This window comes from Rutilus rutilus (genome assembly GCF_951802725.1).
Source record: "Rutilus rutilus genome assembly, chromosome: 24".
Lineage (NCBI taxonomy): Eukaryota > Metazoa > Chordata > Actinopteri > Cypriniformes > Leuciscidae > Rutilus > Rutilus rutilus.
In genome coordinates, this window is record NC_140228.1 from 14,567,308 (window position 1) to 14,588,598 (window position 21,291).

The window sequence follows — 21,291 nt, forward strand, 5'->3', positions numbered from 1 at the left end:
TACCACACACACACACTCTCTCACAATACGCTCCCACACTCCGGTAACAGCACCAAAAGGGCCCCCCAAGAGACAAAGGATAGATTACATTTCTCCTCAGTAAGAGTGAGTGAATCCCAAACAAAAAAACTAATTTTTAACAGCCCGCTCCTTTCAGCAGACTCCATAACATGATACAGTACTCACATGAATCTGCTCTTTCTGGATATGACCTGTGATTTAAGGGGATCGTCTGAGAGGAGAAAAGCAGGGTGGGGTTTTCTACGGTCTTGCTTGTGAGGTACTTACACGGCCCTGTCGAGAGAGGCCAACTAAAGTCCTTAAGAAAGTTTATATATAAAAAAAAAAAATGTAAATGAAAAGATAATAATAAAAAGATAATATAAACTAAAAAAAGAACTAGTATATTTACAATGTAATTAAAAAAAAAACAATAATAATAATAATGATAAATAATAATAATAATAATAATAATAATAAATAAATAAATAAATAAAGATAAATTAAAAAAATGCAAAAAATACATTTAAAAAATATAAAAAAATTGATAAAATGTTTGTAAAAAATTTGGCCTTTCGCCTTTAATAAATAAGCAGTATTTATAATAGTTTATAAAAGTTTGGAATAAACTTATGCTATCCAATGAGATGAATTTTCAGCATCATTACTCCAGTCTTCAAAGTCACATGATCCTTCAGAAATCATTCTAATGTTGATTTGGTGTTCAATGTTGAAAACAGTTGTGCTGCTTAATATTTTTGTGGAAACTGTGATACACTACTATTCAAAAAATGTGGGGTAAGTAAGTTTAAAAAAAGACAAAGAAGATGAAATTAGTCCTCTTACTCATCAAGGATGCATTAAATTGATCAAAAGTGACAGTAAAGACATTTTATATTGTTATAAAAGATGTCTGTCACAAAGGAAAACATGTCACTAATGAAAACAAACTGTGACAATGTCAGATAAATGCTGTTCAGTGAACTTTCTATTCATCAACAACCCTTAATGTTTTAAGGATTATATTACATTAAATTAGAAAATGAAAAAATATCTTTAAAGATAAATTTTAATAATATTTCTATTTTTACTGTATTTGATCCAATAAATGCAGCCTTGGTGAACCTTAGAGACATCTTTCAAAAATATTTAAAACATTTAATTATTCCAAACTTTTGAATGGTAGTGTATATAAAGTGCAAAAGCACAGTATATTTTCTTTTTGGACAGAATTGGTCTTTTGTGTGGCTTTATATCCCATTAAAAAAAAATGTTGTCCACAGGCCCCATGAATTTAAGCGATGACTGTAGGTACTTACAAGGTATTTCTGGCACGGCTTGCTCCGGGACATGGGGTTCCTCTTCAGGCCTTGCAGTTAGACTGTCCCCTTGAAGCCTAAAAAATAAAAAAAATTGAGCATTAAAGGCTTTAATTTCAAATAAGTGGCTTGCATTTCTCCCCACAGTTATGATAGCTGTGAAAGATAACAGTGATAATACTATCATGTTCTCCATTCAGAGCAAACTCTCTGCTGAGGCTATGAAAGAACACTGTGTAATGGATCAGTATCAAATAAAATCTCTATTTTTACCCAGTGTCGTTGCTAGATGAGAACAAGTGGAGACAGTGAGTCTCTATTCATATAAGGTGATGAGACCATGCCAAAGCAGTCTATTTGTCTTATCACTATCAGGGGAGGATGAGGATATGGGCAGGCTGGAATGTAGACAGAGCGTAACATAGGGGAACGCTTGAGACCTGACAACAATCTACTAATCGCCAAACAGTGCAGCTGTCTCAAACACCCATCAATTATGATGCCCTATCTCAGAGGATGCTAGGATTAGGAGCTTTCCTAAAGAGGCTTTGTTCTTAAAGGAGCAGTCCATTCCAAAAATGAAAGTTCTCTCATTATTTAATCACACACATGTCATTCTAAAACACAATTTGATACTGCTCTTTACATAAAATGAAAGTGAATAGTAAACAGGTGCTGTCAATCTACAAAAAATTAAGATCACCCCAAATTTTTTATTCTGTCAACAGTAACTCCCTCTCAAGTAATTCCAAACCCATAAGACATTCGGTCATCTTCAAACACAGATGAAGATATTTTTCTGAGAGATTTCTGTCCTTCCATTGAAAGTCCATTCATCCAAAATTTTGACGGTTCAAAACGTTCATATAGAGATCGTAAAATAAGTCTTCTGAAGAGACATGAGATTTCAGTTAGGCTTTTATTCACATATAAACAGTGATCAGCAAATGTACAAAGAGCACTCGAATATGGTGTTAATTGGTTAAGCAAGTAGGTTTGTAGGTTGAGCTTCCGTTTACCAGATTTGAGTGATACATTCACTGTTCAATGTTTATTTTTGAATAAAAGCCTAAATTAAATATGTTCATCATAAAAAGCAATAGGCTAGTTGCACGTGGCCGCCATTTTGGATTTCGGATCAGCGAGTGTGCGCTTAGACACTTCCGGTTTCGCATTATGAAATTTATTAGCCAATCACAGGGCAAAAGTGTGAATGTTCACGGTGCATATGCAAACAACTCTAATCGTAGTTGTAACTCTATATTTACAGTAGGCATAATTGTCAATGCGTATGCGTATGCAGCATGAGTCAAATACAATCTTCTGTTCGTGAACAGTTGTATTTCATTCATTAATCTGACTATGCCATTGGCTCGTGTGATAGTAATATGGATCTTAGTAGTATTTTAAGTGATAAATGATTCTATAAACAACTATAAAAGACACATTTCGGCTTTCTCCGGCTCCCTGCACCGGGCGTAATGCGAAACCGGAAGTGTCTAAGCGCACACTCGCTGATCCGAAATCCAAAATGGTGGCCACGTGCAACTAGCCTATTGTGTCTCTTTAGAAGACTTAAATTAAACAGTTGATATATTTTACAATCTTTTTATGAACGTGTTGAAGAGTCAGAGTTCTGGGTGAATAAACTTTCAATGGAGGGACAAATATTGGGTTTCAAAGATGAAGATCTTATGGTTTTGGAACAACATGAGGATGAAAAATTGATTGGGAGAACTAACTTAAATTTGTTTAAGATGCATATTCAAATCACCCAAAGATTTAGAATTGTGGCAGAGGGTAAGAGGGCTTTCATTTCAGTCTGTTCCTTTCACTAATCCATCTTATGACTTTAGAAGAATCACAATATGAATGAGTTAAATGGACTGCTGTTTTGATGTTGTGTTTATTTGCCATTTTTGGAAGCTATTTGTCCCAGTCCTCTATTTGTCACAATTACGCTGTGTGGCTTAATCTAATGAATGCTGGAAGAACGGATACTAGATACTTTAACGAACACAGAGAATAAACAAAGCAACTACACATTAAACATTGACGATGACGAACACAGAAATGGGAAAACTAAAGGCTTATATACACAGTGAATGATAATTAACAAAACAAGGAACAAGTGTGAAACTAGTTAGAAACCAAAGTAACAAACAATGATAGAACAGTGAAAACAAACTAAAGCAGTGTTGTGTGGCCAGGATCATATCATGTGATTTAAAACATTTAAGTCTCACAAATTCCCCAGAGGACTGGAAAATGAAGACCTACAGCACGGTAATTGTCATACCTTCTTCTTAAACAATGGCGTATTCTCAAACTATTATTTTGGAGCGGTTTCACTTCAGAACTGTAAATCACCAAATGCTATAGTTACCAAATGATAGGCTTGATTCATTTCACATTTCTCAGCATTGCTATTGCATGCCTTTTCCTGTAAGCAATCAGGACAGTTAATAAGCATGATGACAAAAGAAAACAACCCCTTCTCTTTTCACTGCTTTACCTGCCAGTTCATTGAAGTTTCTGTTCACTTTTGTGGAACAACTTTCTCCCTCAAATTTTTCCCCTTCATTCTTTCTCATATGTAGAGAAGCCACTGAGAAAAAACAGATCTGGTTTAGCCCACCATCTGAGCAGTTCATTTTCGTACAGCATAATTTTTGAATGAGTAATTAAAATAATGATGTTCAGTGACTCACACAACCGTGCTTGATCGAGTCAGTCCCCTCATAATAGGAGAGAGGAGTCAGAACTTGGATGCATTCCCATACTCTTATAAACATCACACCATAGAAATTATAACATTTGGACTTTTACAGTATCCAATCCTGTCCTGAACTGGATCAGATGCACTTTTTCATTCATTTACTCCTATATGTATTACAGAAGTGTCATATTTGTAGCCATTTAAAGGAGCAGATGAAATTGTAGAGTGATTGTGCTACTTCAAGATGAGCTGTTTTCCTAAGCATGTGTGGCTGTAGTCTACCACCTCATCCATCACATTAAGAGGACAGACGCGAGCAGATAAGGAATAAATCCCATGACCTTTCCGACAGTGGTGCACTATAGGTCAGTGGATCACTGCAGAAGATTTAGTAAGGCTAAGAACACAAGTTTTACACAGTTTAAGCTTCATTTTGACTGAGGTTTGCAGGCATATTGCCTTGTGTGAGAACATTTAAATAGAAAATGGTTGTTTCAAATTGTAATAATGTCTGTTTACTGGTATTACTATATTTTTTGATCAAATAAATGCAGCCTGAGTATAGGAGACTTAAGGAGGCTTGTTTCCGTAACAGCCCGTGTAAAAGTAAAAAAAGTAAAAAGGTAATTGCGACTTTTCATCTCACAATTCAGACTTTTTTCTAGCAATTGTGAGTTTATATCTAACCCTAACCTTTTTCAGAATTGCGTGATATAAAGTCACAATTGCGAGTTATAAAGTCAGAATTGTGAGAAAAAAGTCAGAATTGCTTGATATAAAGTCGCAATTGCAAGATATAAAGTTAGAATTGTGAGATATAAACTCGGAGATATAATATGTGGCGGAAATAAGCTTCCATAGAGACTTCTTTCAAAAACATAAAAAAATACCAACTCCAAATGTATGCACTGTAGTGTATTTTTATAATTTTGTTAATTTAGAATAGAACTGGCGTTTAGATTATTGCCCATATAGACACCACCAATAAATCAGTGAATCCACTGAATAACCTTGAAGGGCTTAAGTATAATGTTACAATTTTTGACTGTCTAACGTCCGGACTTTCCAGACTGCTGTTAAGTATGATGTTCTTCACTCATTGACCACTTGAGATAAATGTCCAGATAAAAGGATTCCTAAGTCTGAGCCTAAGAAAATGTGAAGAATGCTGCCTGCGTCCTCCAAGTAGCCGCATGCCCAGGCAAAGAAATGGAGAAGGAAAAACTTAGAGAGATGGGCATCAGTTTCCTCACGTTATATACAGGAGCTGCTGCTGTTTGGCAAGTCTATAGGCAAGTCTATACGGTACTGAAGAGATTCCAGGTGTAAAAACTGACACTTAGGGCCAGTTAGTGAATCACTGATTCAGTTTGACTGAATTGATCAGTTTTTGTGAAGATCAGAGACAAAAGATTGATTCGTTCATGAAACGGATATGACTAATGTGGAGTAAAAGATCAACAAAATATGTAAGCAGGGTGGCCGTATCCACAATCTTGCACTTTTAACCTGTGATATAAACAAATGAACTTCCACATCAATGTGATAAACAGTCAGCAAACAAACAGTGATCTCGTGATAAGCGTTCAGCAAACCTACAGCGAGAAGATGTTCGGCATCTCGTGTTCTGTGAAGAATGTCTAAAGTATCCGTGGTGAATCTGATATGGAGCAGAAATGAAAAGCACAAAAGACAAAGCCAAACAAAACAAATGTGGGGCAATAGGAGCGTGGCAGCCATCTAAACCAGCAGATTCTTTTTATCAGAGCCTGGCATCGGAGTCACCCTATCGCAGCCAACAGTGTGAAATGTGATCATTTTGCCCAGCCACAAACTACAAAACAGGAAATAAAAACAGAAAACAAGTGATAATGAAGATTATCTCTGTGTGAGTATTATGAATACAATCAGATTTCTATAATGCTTTTAAGATATGCATGCTTTCTCTCATCCACAGATGTTTCTTCAACTTTGGACACTTTCATGTCCTGGGGAAATTTTTATTTAAAGGTGCATTGTGTAATATTTATGAGGATCTGTTGTCAGAAATGTCAATCATATTACATAACTGTTTTCAGTGGTGTGAACCACTTACACTGAAGTGCGCCAACATGTTACTACAGTAGCCCTAAACAGACAAACGTGTTTTGTCACTGTTGTTCTTTGTGCAAAGAAGCTAGCTAAAGTCAGCGAATAAAACACTGACACAATGATGAACAAGTAACTATAATATTCGCAATAACTTATCGTTTTACTGAATAATTAAGTGAACCTAATTTCTTAATTTATCTTTGTAAAGAAACCTCATTGCTTAACTGGCTACTCTCTGCTGTGTCAGACGGCATTTTCCTGTCGGCCACCGTAACTTCTGTTGGTTGCAATTCGCAACCTCACCACTAGATGCTGCTAAAAATTACACAGTGCACCTTTATTTAACAGATTTGAAATTTTGGGGGAAATTATTTCTGCTACTTTTTTAAGTGCCTTTTGCCTTTTAAAACCGTTATTACATGTTAAAAAATATTTTCATCTAAACAAAGAGAAATAAACAAACCATTTCATATTTTTATTGTATGAAAATTATTTATAAACACTATCGTTCAAAAGTTTGGGGTCAGTGAGATTTTTTAACAAATTTTTTTCACATTGCATCCTTTTCAGTCAAGGTGTCAGATAATGCAAAAAGTGTGAACACATTATTTAATTGTGTTTATTTAGGAATCCTAAATGATTTGAAACGTTTTGCAAAACACACTGTGTTGGAAATGTTCCTGACTTTAAAAAAAATAAATAAATTCTTCTTTCACAGATAGCCATTTTTCATAGCCAAATTAATTAAACTATAGTGAGAGTATGAAAAGTGTGTTTTAAGAGCGTCTATTTTCAAAAAAATCCAAAGGGCATAGCTGAAGAAACACCCAGATGTGGAGTCTTAAGATAACTGCACATCTCATAGTCACCTCAGTAAGATGAATGTTGTGCATTACCGCAGCATGTAGTCATTCACCTTTAGCTCTCAGAGCTTTAACTCTAGATTGTTGGAATGCTGCGTGTGGCCCTCATATCCGGCTATAAGGGGTTTGGTTGCGGCCTCTCAGCAAACAGAGGTCAGGATACGTGACTCGTGACTTGACTGAGATATATGGCAGTGCATTCTAGTGTGGACCTGATGATGACATTGTTCACATTGTGTGTACCGCTTGACATGTTAAATGGAGGTTTGGAGAATTGGCAACCCTCACACGTTCTAGTGGTCTGGTGAAGTCATTGAGTAGAGTAGAGCTGTTGGTAAATATTGAGCTGTGCAAATATTTACCTTGCACACCTTGAGCAGATGTTGAGAGTGACTTTGGCCTGGGGTTCTGAACAGTAGGAGCTGCGGCCCTGGCTGAACTTACTGCCAGACGGCAACAGGCCAGTGACCCCCTCCATTCGCAGGTCATCCAGATCCTCTGAAAGAGAGAGAGAGAGAGAGAGAGAGAGAGAGAGGATGATTTTAACTAGACTGGCTATTGATTTTGTTTGGAGTCTGAAAGATCCTGATGATGTCTGTGTAAAAAAATAATAAACATTTTAAAATTAACCTATTGTTTTTAATAATACAATTAATACGTTTATATTATTTAAATTATTTTTGTATTTTAATGTTATTATTTTAATATCGATAAAACAACAACAGCAACAACAATTATTATACAATTTTAACTTAATCAGAAAATTCACTAGCTGGCTTCCTTAACACTGGCATTACAAACAGACTAAGAGAAGGAAAGTAGAGGAGAGAAAATACATGAAGAGAGATAAATAAAGCTAACAGCAATGAGTTAGGCAACTCTAAACTCTCTGAGGTTGCTGGTGACCCCCTCACAGCATATGCTCACAGCATGGTCGCCTGCAGCCAGCTAACAGGTGCAGATGGCTGGACCTGAGAGATGTGCTTCTCTTTACACTAGCTGTAACTCTATAACACACTGTCCAACACGCAACTGGGCCGCTGGGTTGTCCCAGGACATCATTCACTACCCTCCTACTCATTCATTTTTTAAAGTCAGACATCAACCTTCCTAGTATTCCTCAATCAATTCATTATAAACAATATAACAAAAAAAAAAAAAAGAATAAAAGAATGCCTGTTTTCCCATTCATCTAAAATAAATAAATAAATAGGGTCACTAACGACCCAAGATGTGCAACAGTGTAAGTATATTTTTCTGCACAACAATAACTGAATCAATGATGACTGAATAAGTACAATTCACCTTTATTCAACAAGGTGGCAATATCTGATACACAATGATGAAGTGATGTTACCGCAGGCAGAAAACAAAAGAATAGGAAGTATCATCAGCAAAACTTGAAATGGCTCAGCGATTTACTGCAGAGCAAGTGCTGAACGCAATCAAACATTAGGGTCACTGTCACTTGATGGGGGATCTTGTGAAGAAGCTGTCAGCGATTAAAATATTGATTTTGAAATATTGAAATACTGAAATACTGGGAAATGAGCTTTGACGAGGACAGTGATGATGGTATAAAACATCTGCTCAAACTGAACCCTTCCAAGCTCCAAAATATGCTTTATTTTATTCTTCTGTAATTGTTACTCTAATATCAGGAGAGTTTTATATTATCGCGATCCATCCGTGTTAGATATAGATCCGGGTCCCTAAAGATCTGAATATGTAATGATTGGAAAAACATTCATGCATTTAAAGGTTAAACAAGTAAGCAAAGCGTACCGTTTTTTAAGCTACATATAGATCATTTGTGATTTGTTGCTTCTACTTTAAGCAATTTTTATATATAATAATTTTATATTATGAATACATTAATAATACAAATAATATAAAAGTATTATTAATATTGTTATTAAAAAGAATAGGCTAATTTCAAAATGATTTTTTTTTTTTTTTTTTTTACACATACATCAGGATTTTTTTGGGACTCAATATATAGCAATAAATACTGTATATATACAATAGCAGCCTAAAAGCAAGCAGAAGTGTATACACTGTAACCAATTTAATGTTTTGTACCAATTTAGTGTATTTATTATATAATTCAATAGATGGTCAGTTGTGCGTGTAATGGCTTTAACATGGCTCATCAAATCTGATTTCACTCAGATTTCACTCTGTTTCATAATGGCAATTTGACAAAGCATGATTCTCACAGGGAGTTTCGTTCTCATGTCACAAACATCATGATCCAGCAAGAACGAGGAGAAACGGGGTAAATTGAGCTGCGTTCCGTGAGGTCTGCGCCTTACACCTGTGCCTGTGGCTGTAGGTGTTATATACCAAATGTACCACTTAAGCTGAAACCGCACAGCCAGTTGACTGCGTGTGGAAGGACACACATAAAAAAAGCACCTTGTAAGACAAGTAAGTGTAGCTAATGGCAGGAATTAGACTTGGCCTATTCATCCACGAAACTCTTACTCGGCTCACTTTACATCTTTCAATTGCCTCGTCATTTTGTTTGAGCTGCTAATGTGGGAAGGGGCCCGCTGGGAAACAACTTATCAGTCGCAATTAAAAGCCTCGAAACACACCTTTTTGTGTTCGAACGTGAGATTCCTCCCATAAGGCTTCGTGCAAGCATGGAGAGCATGTGTTTGTGCAAAAGGGCGGTCCCGCTTGGCACAGGAATGTGGACACTGCCTTGTTCGTGAAATACCAGAGAGTGTGGTGATATTACATGCCTCATTCATCATCACAGGTCTGGTCCAGCTGAGAGAGAGAGCCAGAGGCCATCTCATACACACACGCAGCATTGTACATGAGAACACAGCTGTCCACCGTGAGAAAGTCTTTCTTTTCGGATTAGGCTGCAGGGTGTGTGGTTCAGCGCTGAGGGGGTAACTCATGGCAATATGGCAGTGTTTAATGTTAATGCTGATATGAGTTGGCTGAGACGTATCATTCGAGAGAATGATATATAAGGGTAAACACAAAAAGTATTTTTGATATATTAGTATTTGAATAGCATCTAAAATGTCCATCCCTTTGGATTACACATTTTAAACATGAACACACCAATAAACGTGTTGTTAAAATGAGAAGCATATTAGTCAGGTATACATATTAAAATCAGGCATACAAATAAATGCATATTTTCAGTATGTATTTAAATTGCTTTTGTAACCGGTCCTACTCGACCCGCTCCAAGTGGGATTCGAACTGGAGTCTCCAGCGTAGGAGGCAGGCTCGCTAATAAGGACGTTAAATGAAGTTTTAGGTAACAAAGTTCGGGAGGAGCACGTTCAGGTAATCAACCAATCAGCACAAGAGGAAGCCGGTATAAATAAAGCCTTTCCTCACCTCTGTCTCATGTCAAGTTTCACAGCATCCCTCCACCACCCCATCACCTCACTCTCGGCTGGTTTCTATCCCAGTAAAAAGGGGGAGTACAATGGGTTCAGGCCAAATTCCGAGCTCGGAGCCCTCCCCCGGACAGCATGCCAAATACGCTTAAAATCCTACATCTGATTTCATGTACGTGTGAACTCGTGAAAGACCACTGATTCTTGCATCATTTGCTAGCGCACCTCTTGAGACCAGGGTAGTGAGGTTTACATGTGCAACTCTTACTGGCCTATGTCCGTTACACTCACCCCCCTAAACCTCACTCCCATCCGGGTCACGGCACCAAATGTAACCAGTTCTACACGACCTGCTCCAAACGAGATTCAAACCGGGGTCTCCAGCGTGGGAGGCAGGCGCGCTAACAAGGACGCTAAAGACCTCTCGAGTCCAGGGGAGTGAGGTTTACATGCACAGCTCTTACTGGCCTATGTCCAGTACACTCACCCCCCTTAACCTCACTCCCATCCGGGTCACGGCACCAAATGTAATCAGTTCTACACGACCTGCTCCAAACGAGATTAAAACCGGGGTCTCCGGCGTGGGAGGCAGGCGCGCTAACAAGGATGCTAAAGACCTCTTGAGTCCAGGGGAGTGAGGTTTACATGCACAGCTCTTACTGGCCTATGTCCAGTACACTCACCCCCCTAAACCTCACTCCCATAGGGGTCACGGCACCAAATGTAACCGGTCCTACTCGACCCGCTCCGAGCGGGATTCGCCCTAACAAGTACGCTAAAGACCACAATCACTAGCGTTAGTCGCTCTTGAGGTCAGAGGAGTGAGGTTTACAGGCACAGCTTATATTGGCCTACATCCGTTACACTTAGAATCAGTATAAATCTGTTTTGCTCAGTTTTCAAATTTCAAATTTATTCAGTTAAAAAGTATGAACATGTTTAAAATATGGCTGGCTGGGGAACAAGGAATATTCATTAACAGAACAAATTGGATTTACTGATGATAAATATATAAAACTGGTTATTGTCAATTTAATACACATTCCATTTATTAGTTCATTTTAATTTTTATACAAAAATATTAAGCAGCAAAACCAGTTTTAAGCTCTGATAATAATAATAAGAAAACTAATGAGTTCTGATTAAGAGTACTAAATCAGGATCAGCCTCAGAAAGCCTTGTTTTGGGTGTGGGAAGGGGCATTTTTACTGTTATAAATAAAAGCAGCACGTCACAACAGTTCATGTGCTTGTCGTCTCCTAATTAAGACCCGAAACAGATTAATCAAGTCTGCTTTTTAAAACTAAGAAAAGAAGCAGTGGTAGAAGGATGGCTAGTATGCGCCAACAGAGGGAAACTCTGTATATTTGTGTAGTATGCGCATGTCAATCTAATTTGAAGCTTGTGACATAAATGTGTACATCAACACACATTCAGCTTTGCCAAAACAGGAATACATTACTTTTTAAAATATATTCAAATAGGAAACAATTTTAAACTGTAAAAATATTTCACAATATTGCAATTTTTTACTGTGTTTTTGATCAAACAAATGCAGCATTGGTGAGAAGAAGAGACTTCTTTCAAAAGCATAAAATAAAAAACCTGTTGACCTGTTTCTTACCCTTTTCATTTATCTTTTTTGAGTGTAAAACAGTCACTCTTTCCACTCTTGAAACTCTATCAATGGATGGGAAAGACTATGAAAAATCATTGGCTGATATAATCAATGCAAGTTCCGAGTGCTTTTCCATAAGGAAGTTGATGTGCGAGAAACCAACTGTGCCCATAAAAAAAACATCCTAATTAATTGGGCTTCCATTGAATGTCCTTCTGTAAGTGTTTTCCCACAGAGATTTGGCTAATTTCTTCTTTTATGTGGGCTTAAAGCTGCTTGTTTCACAAATGCACCAATGCCCGAGCCAGAAGTGGACTTTAAGACTTGGAACAGTCCTTCATCGGCCTGACAGGGATCTGAACTCTTGCCATAGTAAAGCAGGAGACTGCAGAGTGGGCTTTTCTTCTATTCCATTTGGAAAGAACTGACGCAGGGGGAAACAAAGGTGTCTGCAGGCTCTTAAACGGTACACTGCCATTCCTTAATAAATCTGCCAGGACTGCCCATCCAGCAAAGCAGAAAAATAAGACATGACATGAAGACACACATTTCATTGTGATTTGTTAGAGTCTTATCTGAGAATTTAGAGCCTGCCAACAATATAAGACAAAAAGGGTGGCAAGGATTTGAAAATAATCTTGTTAATGGCACACTCAATTTAGTCTGATGTATTTTGAATCCTTTAATCAGCTGGACAATGTGAAAAAAAGTGGTCATTACCCTTGCAGACCAATCACTGACTTAATGTGCTCTTGTAATATAAGACATAAAAGCCTTAACAAAAAAAAACTTGTGCAAAAAACGATAAACGATATTGTTGAATTACTGTTAGAACTATTATTTTCCCAACTGATGAATGATAAAAACATTGACAGCCAATCAAAATCCATTCCGCTTTAAAGAGCTCTAGCATTTAAAGCGACAGATGACAAACCTGCAGCAAGCACTTAGGATAAACAGAGCATTATCGTATGTTGGTGTGGACGCTAATTTAGTTATTGTTATGGTTATCTTTGTAGTTATCGCTCTTGGTGTGAACGGGCCTTAATAATCTCTAATATTATACATCTCTCAGTATACCATTAAAAGGAATTACATTAACTGTTAAAAAAATAAGTAAAAACGGACAAATTTGGTTCCATCTATACCTCTGTAAGTGTCTTAAAACAGATCCATTTCAATTAGCATCTAGCCTTAAAAGGCAGCTGCCTATGTAGGCAGTAAGCAGCTCACTAGATTTTAGAACAGGTCTAAATGCTGCCAAAACAACGTATGTATGTTTACGTCTGTATGTAACCTGTATATATCATAAACATGCTGTCTGTCTCAGAGTCACACTAGATGTTTTAGATGTATAAGACTTGTTTAATCTCTAACAGTTCAGAGAATACCTCATCTACTGTACCTCACATGCACCATACAAATGATACCTTTATATTGCACAAAACATTTTGATAACGCTGAAAAGCAAAATACCAGCAGCTGCACACATCCAGACAAAACAAGAGCACAGCATCTGTGAGAGTGTGCGTTTGCAGCAGTCATGCGTTACTGGAGTGTCACTGCATACCTTCAGTGTGGAATAAATCAACTGCTGGGGATGCTGAGCCCCTGGAGTGAGGTGGAAATTATTATCCAAACAACGACGGGAGTGATGACAAGGAATTTCTCCCTGTAATTGTTCACACCAACCGAAGCACTACCAAAGTGTGTGTGCCTGTTCTAGACAAAGTTTCCATGTTGTTTAATGCACCAAAGAAAGTCTACACAATGGGGTTATTATAGTTAACCAAAACTAAAACCGTAAGTAACCGTAAGTTACTTAAAATAAAATGGTTAAGTAAAAAAATAAAAAAAATAAATAAAGTTTCAGTTAGGTGCCAACATTTTCTTAATGTACCAAAATAACTAAACCTGAAATAAAAATACATTTAGAAAAAATAATAAGAATGACAAAAACACAACAAAATTACTAAAACTAACTCAAATTAAAACTATTTTGTAATAATATTCATTAATATTAATAATATTAATTAATAAAACTATAATAGTATCTCAATGGAACTAAAATAACACTGCTACACAAATGCACCAAAAATTTAGTCTAAACAATTGTCACTCAGAAATTGCTTGTAAATTTCACAAATAATTACAAAGAAAATGCAAGTAACATATTGAATTAAACGTGTAATTTTGAAGTAGAAAACCTGTAATGGTATTTTCTTGTAAAACATACTCCAATAATAAACATGTTTTTGGTGTATGTTGAGCTTATTAGTCACTATTTGTAACTCATAATTGAATAAAGTACAAAGTGCATTAAGTTCTTCAGACTGTTGAATCCCACCAAAAGTTACATATATTTATTTTAATATATTTCAGAAGATGTTTCAGATGTAATTCCATAATCACATAGCCATGGACAGTAAACTATAATAAACGCAGACTGCGCAGGCAGACATGACGTTTCCCAATTTAGTTCAAAGTGCTCCATGGTTTATGTTCCATCTCTAGCTCATAATTATCAGAGCCGGGTAATTGACAGAATTCACTGTAGAGAAGTTCTAGACGTCTCAGACTTTGCACACTTTCCGCATTTGTGTTTCATTAAGACTAAAATGCTACGTTCCAGCACTGTGGTTTAGTCCTCACATACATACACCACTTTGAAGTGAGTGGGAAAAGAAGTTTTGTTTTGCTTTGTAATGAAAACAATATTTTAACTACTTTCATAATTACGGCCCTGAGTTGCCCCTTTCGTTCTCTAAAAATATATTTGCCCCCCATGCTGCAAAAAATTTCACGTCTGTCATGGCAGGCGATGATGAATGATCTTTCAAAGTTTATATCTAGAGTTAATGAAAGACGGGATTAAGTGGAGTTACACATGACGCCGAGGATGATGAGGTAGCTGAGGACTAGAAGACTCTGAGGCGCTGACACTTCAGAGACAGTACACAATCTTGTTTAAGAATCAATAAGTTGAATATGTTTATGTACAATGGAAATTGTTAAAAACTGTTTGTTATATTATGAATGAATGATTGATTGTGAAAATCCTCACGGGTTATAACTGTAACCCTTGTTCCATGAGAAGGGAATGAAACACTGTGTCTAAGACAACACTATGGGAACGCCTCTGCGTGATAGCGTCTGAAGCATGTGTGAAACTAGACCAATCATGATTGGTGCTACACGGAAGCTTACAAAGGCAAGCGAAAGTCGTCTATATAGTTGAGAACATGAATGCCCTGGAGTCTCAAGGGAGCCAGTGCTGCGTCCATGCATTTCGTGAAGGTGTGATGGGATAGCGCTAGGCCAAACGGAAGAACCAGATATTGGAACGCTTTGCCCCCAAATACGAACCCTAAAAAATTCCTGTGTTGTTGAAGGATGGATATGTGGAAGTAAGCGTCTGTTAGATCTATGGTGACAAACCAATCCTCTGACTTTATTTGACTCACAATCAACGGGATAGTTAACATCTGAATATCCTCAGAGACTGATTCAAGAGCCGAAAATCTAGAATGTGACACAACCCCCAATCCTTCTTTAGAACAATGAAATACAGGCTGTAGAACCCGGACTGCCTCTCTTGAGGAGGAAAGGCAGTAACCCGACCCTGCTCGGGGTCCACGACAGTCTTTAAAATACCCTAAATCTTGGTGGACAGGACCCGAACTGGATTCTGTAGCCTTTTTTCACTATACACAGGTCCCACTGAGACACATTGGGTAGAAGTTTCCATGCTATAGTCTACTAGGGGGACAAACTGCAGGGCCGCAATGAGATTCTACGATTTTCTACGATATTTTGGACCCCAGTTTGAAAACCCAGGCCCTAAAAGAAACAAAATCTGCCAGACATATTTAGCATTCCCTAAAGGTAAAGGTAAAAGACAGTAAAGACCTCATAAATCAAGTAACTCATTCAACAACCCCTACATTTATGTTGCATCTCCGGTACATGCAGCATGCTTGACTGTTGATAGCAGGGGTGATGTTCCTGTTATCACATCATGAGGACTAAGAAACAAATCTGAGGAACACAGACACACACAAACTCTCTGATAAGAGTTACAGGGGCATTGTGTGCAAAATAACATTATCACAAGATTACAAAACAGACCATTCATATCAATGACTTCAGGACTCAAACATGACTCACTGTATTTGTTACTAATATGATTTTTGGAAATGTTTGTTGTTAGGTCTATGGGTTCGTTCTTACAAATACATCACATTTTGAGGTTTTTGCTCTACTGTAAATCCCTAAGGGTCCGTGGGTTACTTCATGCTCTCACTGGTTCTTTTCAGCTGTCTTTTAGTTTTAATAAATGGCTCACTTTGGCCTACACAATAAATCTTTGAGCTGCGGCTTGCAGCGTCTTGGCACAACTGCACACTTCCCGCGATTACGTAATCCATCTGCAAGTGTGTGGTAAAAGCCATATAAGAGCAATAATTTCTCATGAGGGACTTTCTTTCCGCCTTATCAGTCTATCAAAGATACCATATAGTTGCCACAGCCAAGCCTCCTTGATGTGAAAGAATGAAGATCACTGTAATTTACACCAGCATGTTCCATCATCACCGGCATCCCTGAAAAACAACTGTACATCCCGGGCACAGTGGTGCATCTCTGTTATTTGTTTATGCCGTTGCCAGGGCAACTGTTGTGTCTGCATCCTGGAGAGAGTTCTTGGCGTCGGGGAAGAGCAGAGGGTGGCGGCAGCTGCCAAGGACATCACTAACAAAAAACCAGCGCCCTGATTGCTTAATCCACTTCCATCACACCACATCTATAAAATACCAAGAGTTGGTGTCATCTGGGGGGTTAAAGTGAAACAGATCAACATGATGATAACCCGCAACTATCAATCAACTATTTCGATACTGAAAAAATTATGCCACTTGCCATTAAAATAGGATGTAAAATAGGATTAATCGCAGCATAATAAACACGTGTTTCTTAGAGGAAAAGTATGTCATTTATTTAGTGTTAAAATATGTTATCCTATTTTGGTTTAGTGTGAAGGGACTATAAAATACTATACTGTAATAACTTTCCACAGTTGTCCTTATGGGCTCATGAAACAATATACAGCGTGACCAGTGTAGTCCGATTCATGAAGAAATGACTTTTATAAACTGGTCTTTTTAGGGAATCAAGCAAAAAAACTACAAAAGCACAATCAGTGCCTGAAAACGACTCACAAACGTCTTTGAATCATTCTGAAAAATGAATGCGTTATTCACACATTCATTAAAAAATTACTGGTACTGGTACTAATGAACTGGTACTTTTTAGGGATAATCAAAAACAAAGCGCAGTCAGTGCAAATCCCATTCAAAAACAAATGATTTGTTCTGAGCCTGAAGAATACTTTGAATCATTCTGAAAAAATCCACCAAATGAGAGTTTACTGAATTAACATCAAGTTACAAGTAATAATATTTTTATATACAGGATGAATATATATATGGAAAAATCCATATATGCATATGTTAATATTACATACACTAATGTTCAAAAATTTGGGGTTGGTAATTTTTTTTTGTATATATATATATATATATATATATATATATATATATATAAAGAGTTCAGATGCAAAAGCCTCTAAGTGCCATCTGAAATTTTCTTCTAGAATGATCATTTTTATCAAGCTCAATAATTTCACTTAAATGGCAATGCAAATTACCCATTATTTGTCAATATAAGTGAAATTACTTAACTTAAATATACAAGCTTTATAAAAAATTATCATTCTAGAAGAAAATTTCAGATGGCACTTAGAGGCTTTTGCATCTGAACTCTTCTCATATGTATATATATATATATATATATATAGAGAGAGAGAGAGAGAGAGAGAGAGAGAGAGAGAGAGAGAGAGAGAGAGAGAGAGAGAGAGAGAGAGAGAGATTTTATAGGTAATATTTGAACATTTTAAATGTCTTTACTGTCACTCTTGATCAATTTAATGTGTCTTTGCTAAGTAGACTTCTTAATTTCCTTCAAAAAATATCGTAATGACTTTTGCATGGTCAAGCACCTCTTACATTTTATTCAGAAAGTGGAAAAATCGAATTATTTTAGCAATTCAATTTGATAATTACGCTCCCATTAGAAGTACAGATATTATACACATCAGCTTCAAGTCCAAAAACTGATCTCCAGCAAAAAAAAAGTGAGCCATGCTAATATCTCCACGCAGATACAAGTCAGTCAAAAACCAATAAACCAGAGTGCAATATTTCCTTCAGCACTAGTAGATTCCCAAAAAATTCCCACATTTTCACGTTTTTATTGTCAGCCAAACCAACAAACCACACTGGAGAGATTCACAGTTGCTATGTCATCTGGGGCTCTCTGAGCGAGACGGAGTGGGTGTCTCAGATGTGCCATACGGGTGGGCATCCAGCACGAGACGGCTTCATCCCCCACAGAACCCCTCCATATGTGACCCATCCTCCAGACAATTACAACTCAAGATCTGTGTGACACAAGGGCACCATTTATCAACTCCGTCCCATCATCCCACATGTACACTCCTTCATGAATCTATTTCTCATGTCTGAAAGGTGTCAGATTTGACCAGACTCATTTTCAGAGTCTGTACCAGATTAAAGGCCACCACCACAAAATCTGAAACCCTAAACCTTGGCAGAAACGGCTTATTCATCCTGCCGATTGGCCACAGCTCAGACATGTAAAACAACCTGAGAATGGTCCTACACTATTTCTTTTAGTCTCACTTACACACATCTGTCATCGCTAGGATTGACTAGCACAGCGAAAAAGCAACCAGTGTCCCGTGAGCTCTCTTTTCAGACATCATTTACTGTAAATGTGCGGCTTCATCTGTGTCTTCATCTACTTCATGAGGCCATGAAAATCATAATGGCAGTCTTCAGTGTTGCTCTGTCATTGGAAAGCACCCATGTCTTGGGAAAAGGGTTTTCTACCATGTTGGTATATTAACTAACCAAAAGATAACAACGTGCTGCCAAAAACAGGGTTTTTCTTCTTCTTCTTCTTCAAAAAAAGAGTTTCAAAATGTGGTTAACTGTGCACAGAGACTATATATGATGATTGGCCCCACATATATTTATCTCATATACAAAAGTTGCGAGTCATTTTCCACTGAGACTGCTTTTGTTGGTTTGTTTATACAAAGAACTTACTTTTTAGTGTCAATAAGCCCATAATAAAAGGAGACGTCAAGTCGGCAACAGATTTAAGACTGTTATGCTGTATATAGTTTTCCAGATAACTAATTTCATATTTCCGTAACCCTTTATAAACAGTGTTACGTCTTCAGTGTCAGCAAATGCACTTTGGTTCATTTTACTTCAACAGTTCAAGCGGTTCAAATCCAGGGAAAAAAATTCAAACTAGCATTTCCCTCTAGTGGTAAAAAGCTGACATTGACAGACAATTTTGTGTCTAAATCTAGTAGTAAAAAAACTTAAAAAAAAAACTAAAAATGGTATAATATAATATAATATAATAAGGATCCATATGTATGACTTCTATTACTGGCAATACTAGCATAGTTTGGTTTTTTAAATATATGGCCTGTTATTTTATGCCTTGAATAAGTTTTAAAGGGATACTCCACTTTAAAATGAAATTTCTGTCATCATATACTCACCCTCATGTTGTTTCAAACCTGTATGAATTTCTTTCTTCTGCTGAACAGAAAGGAAGATATTTAGAAGAATGTTGGTAACCAGACAGTTTCTGGTCTCATTGACTTCCATAGTAGGAAAAAAATATACTATGGAAGTCAATGAGACCAGAAACTGTCTGGTTACTGATATTCTTCTAAATATCTTCCTTTCTGTTCAGCAGAAGAAAGAAATTCATAAAGGATTGAAACAACATGAGGGTGAGTATATGATGACAGAATTTTCATTTTAAAGTGGAGTATCCCTTTAAATAATATATATATTGAAGTCATTTGAAACTCATATCGACTAAAAATAAACAGATTAATTGTTAATCAAACTAATAACCAATTTCCATATTACATCTAATACATATTACATTATTATTATAAGGACTACGCAATCAGAAAATCAGAAGTCCCTCGCCAGTTTGTCATGTCTGGCAGTTGTCTGGCTGGCTCAGGGTGCCCTGCAAGTATGACATTTAAAATTTGCCATCTTTGTTTGTGGCCGCTCGTTCTGAACAAATTATTTTTGAGCCAGTCACCTTATTTGTAAATGCCATGTGACTAATCACTATGGAGCCACAGGACAATTACATAATGGCAACGTTGATTGGCTGATGGCACCCCAAACGTCCATTCACATGTTTAAAGAGTCCTCTAATAAAAAAAAACAGGCACTGGTAATAATACACTAAAATAATGAATATTTATATGTTGTCTAATGCATTTAAGTCATAAAATCATATACACAGTAACTTCAAAATGGGCATCAGCAGAGAATTATTAGGGCCAAATGATGTAGGGCAGGTAATGAAGTCATGTGATGCAGGTCACATGGTTTTGGGACACACTATTGCTTACTATTGCACACTATAGGGAGATTGTATCTCTCTGAAACACAACCCTGTAAGGAATAAAAAATATGTTCAATTAAACATTGTGTCCAGTTGTGAGTGATATAAAAGCATATTATACCCTATTGGTAAAATTTTTATATTTCAAATTAAATAAACAAACAAACAAATAAACTAATCTATGGACATTAAAACCACACTTATATATAGCCTAATCACCCATAACAAAGTGAACACACACCACACACATACAAAATAAAGGAGAAAATAAAATATAGAACAGAATTTGGAAGCTTTCCTCTGTTTTCCTTGAAGCTGAGTTATAATAAAAATGAAATTCATTGCAGTTTCACTGTATTGCCAGAGGAGCAAGACAATTAGAGCAGCGCAGCCGTTGATTCCCTCCAGTGCCCAGTCAATATGTTCAGTAAACAGCCTGAGCTGCACCTCCACTGAATGCATGATAAACTGAGGAAAAACTGTGGGCTGAAAACATCAGGTACAGTTTCTTCGTTAGCATAATTGCACTTTTGAATCGAGTTAATTTCTCTATAGAGCATTTATCACGGTGGGAAGAGGGTTTAAACGCAATTACACTGTGTTTTCTCCAGAGAGATGGGCTCACAAATTAATCTCACAGCAATACTGTACATATGAGAATGCGGTTTATTTCAAACAGGAGGAGAGAAGAGGATAGACGAGGAGGTTTAGAACAGAAAAATAATACAATCTGAGAAAATGTTGCTCTGACCTCTGCCACTAGAGGACAGTATAACCA

The 21,291-nt window shown here is 37.0% G+C and overlaps 1 protein-coding gene across 2 annotated transcripts in view; it reads right to left on the reverse strand.

Moving 5' to 3' along the window:
• The window catches only part of cUnh8orf34 (chromosome Un C8orf34 homolog), a 96,106-nt gene that overhangs the window by 25,416 nt on the left and 49,399 nt on the right, over window positions 1–21,291 (reverse strand). Inside the window, exons 8-10 of one of the 2 annotated variants that reach the window (XM_084399142.1) lie at window positions 7,355–7,490; window positions 1,320–1,396; window positions 187–294 (exon numbers count right to left, since the gene is read on the reverse strand). In XM_084399142.1, the coding sequence (XP_084255268.1) occupies window positions 187–294; window positions 1,320–1,396; window positions 7,355–7,490 (321 nt within the window). The remainder of the gene's footprint in view (window positions 1–186; window positions 295–1,319; window positions 1,397–7,354; window positions 7,491–21,291) is intronic. The other variant, XM_084399143.1, reaches the window with a different exon arrangement.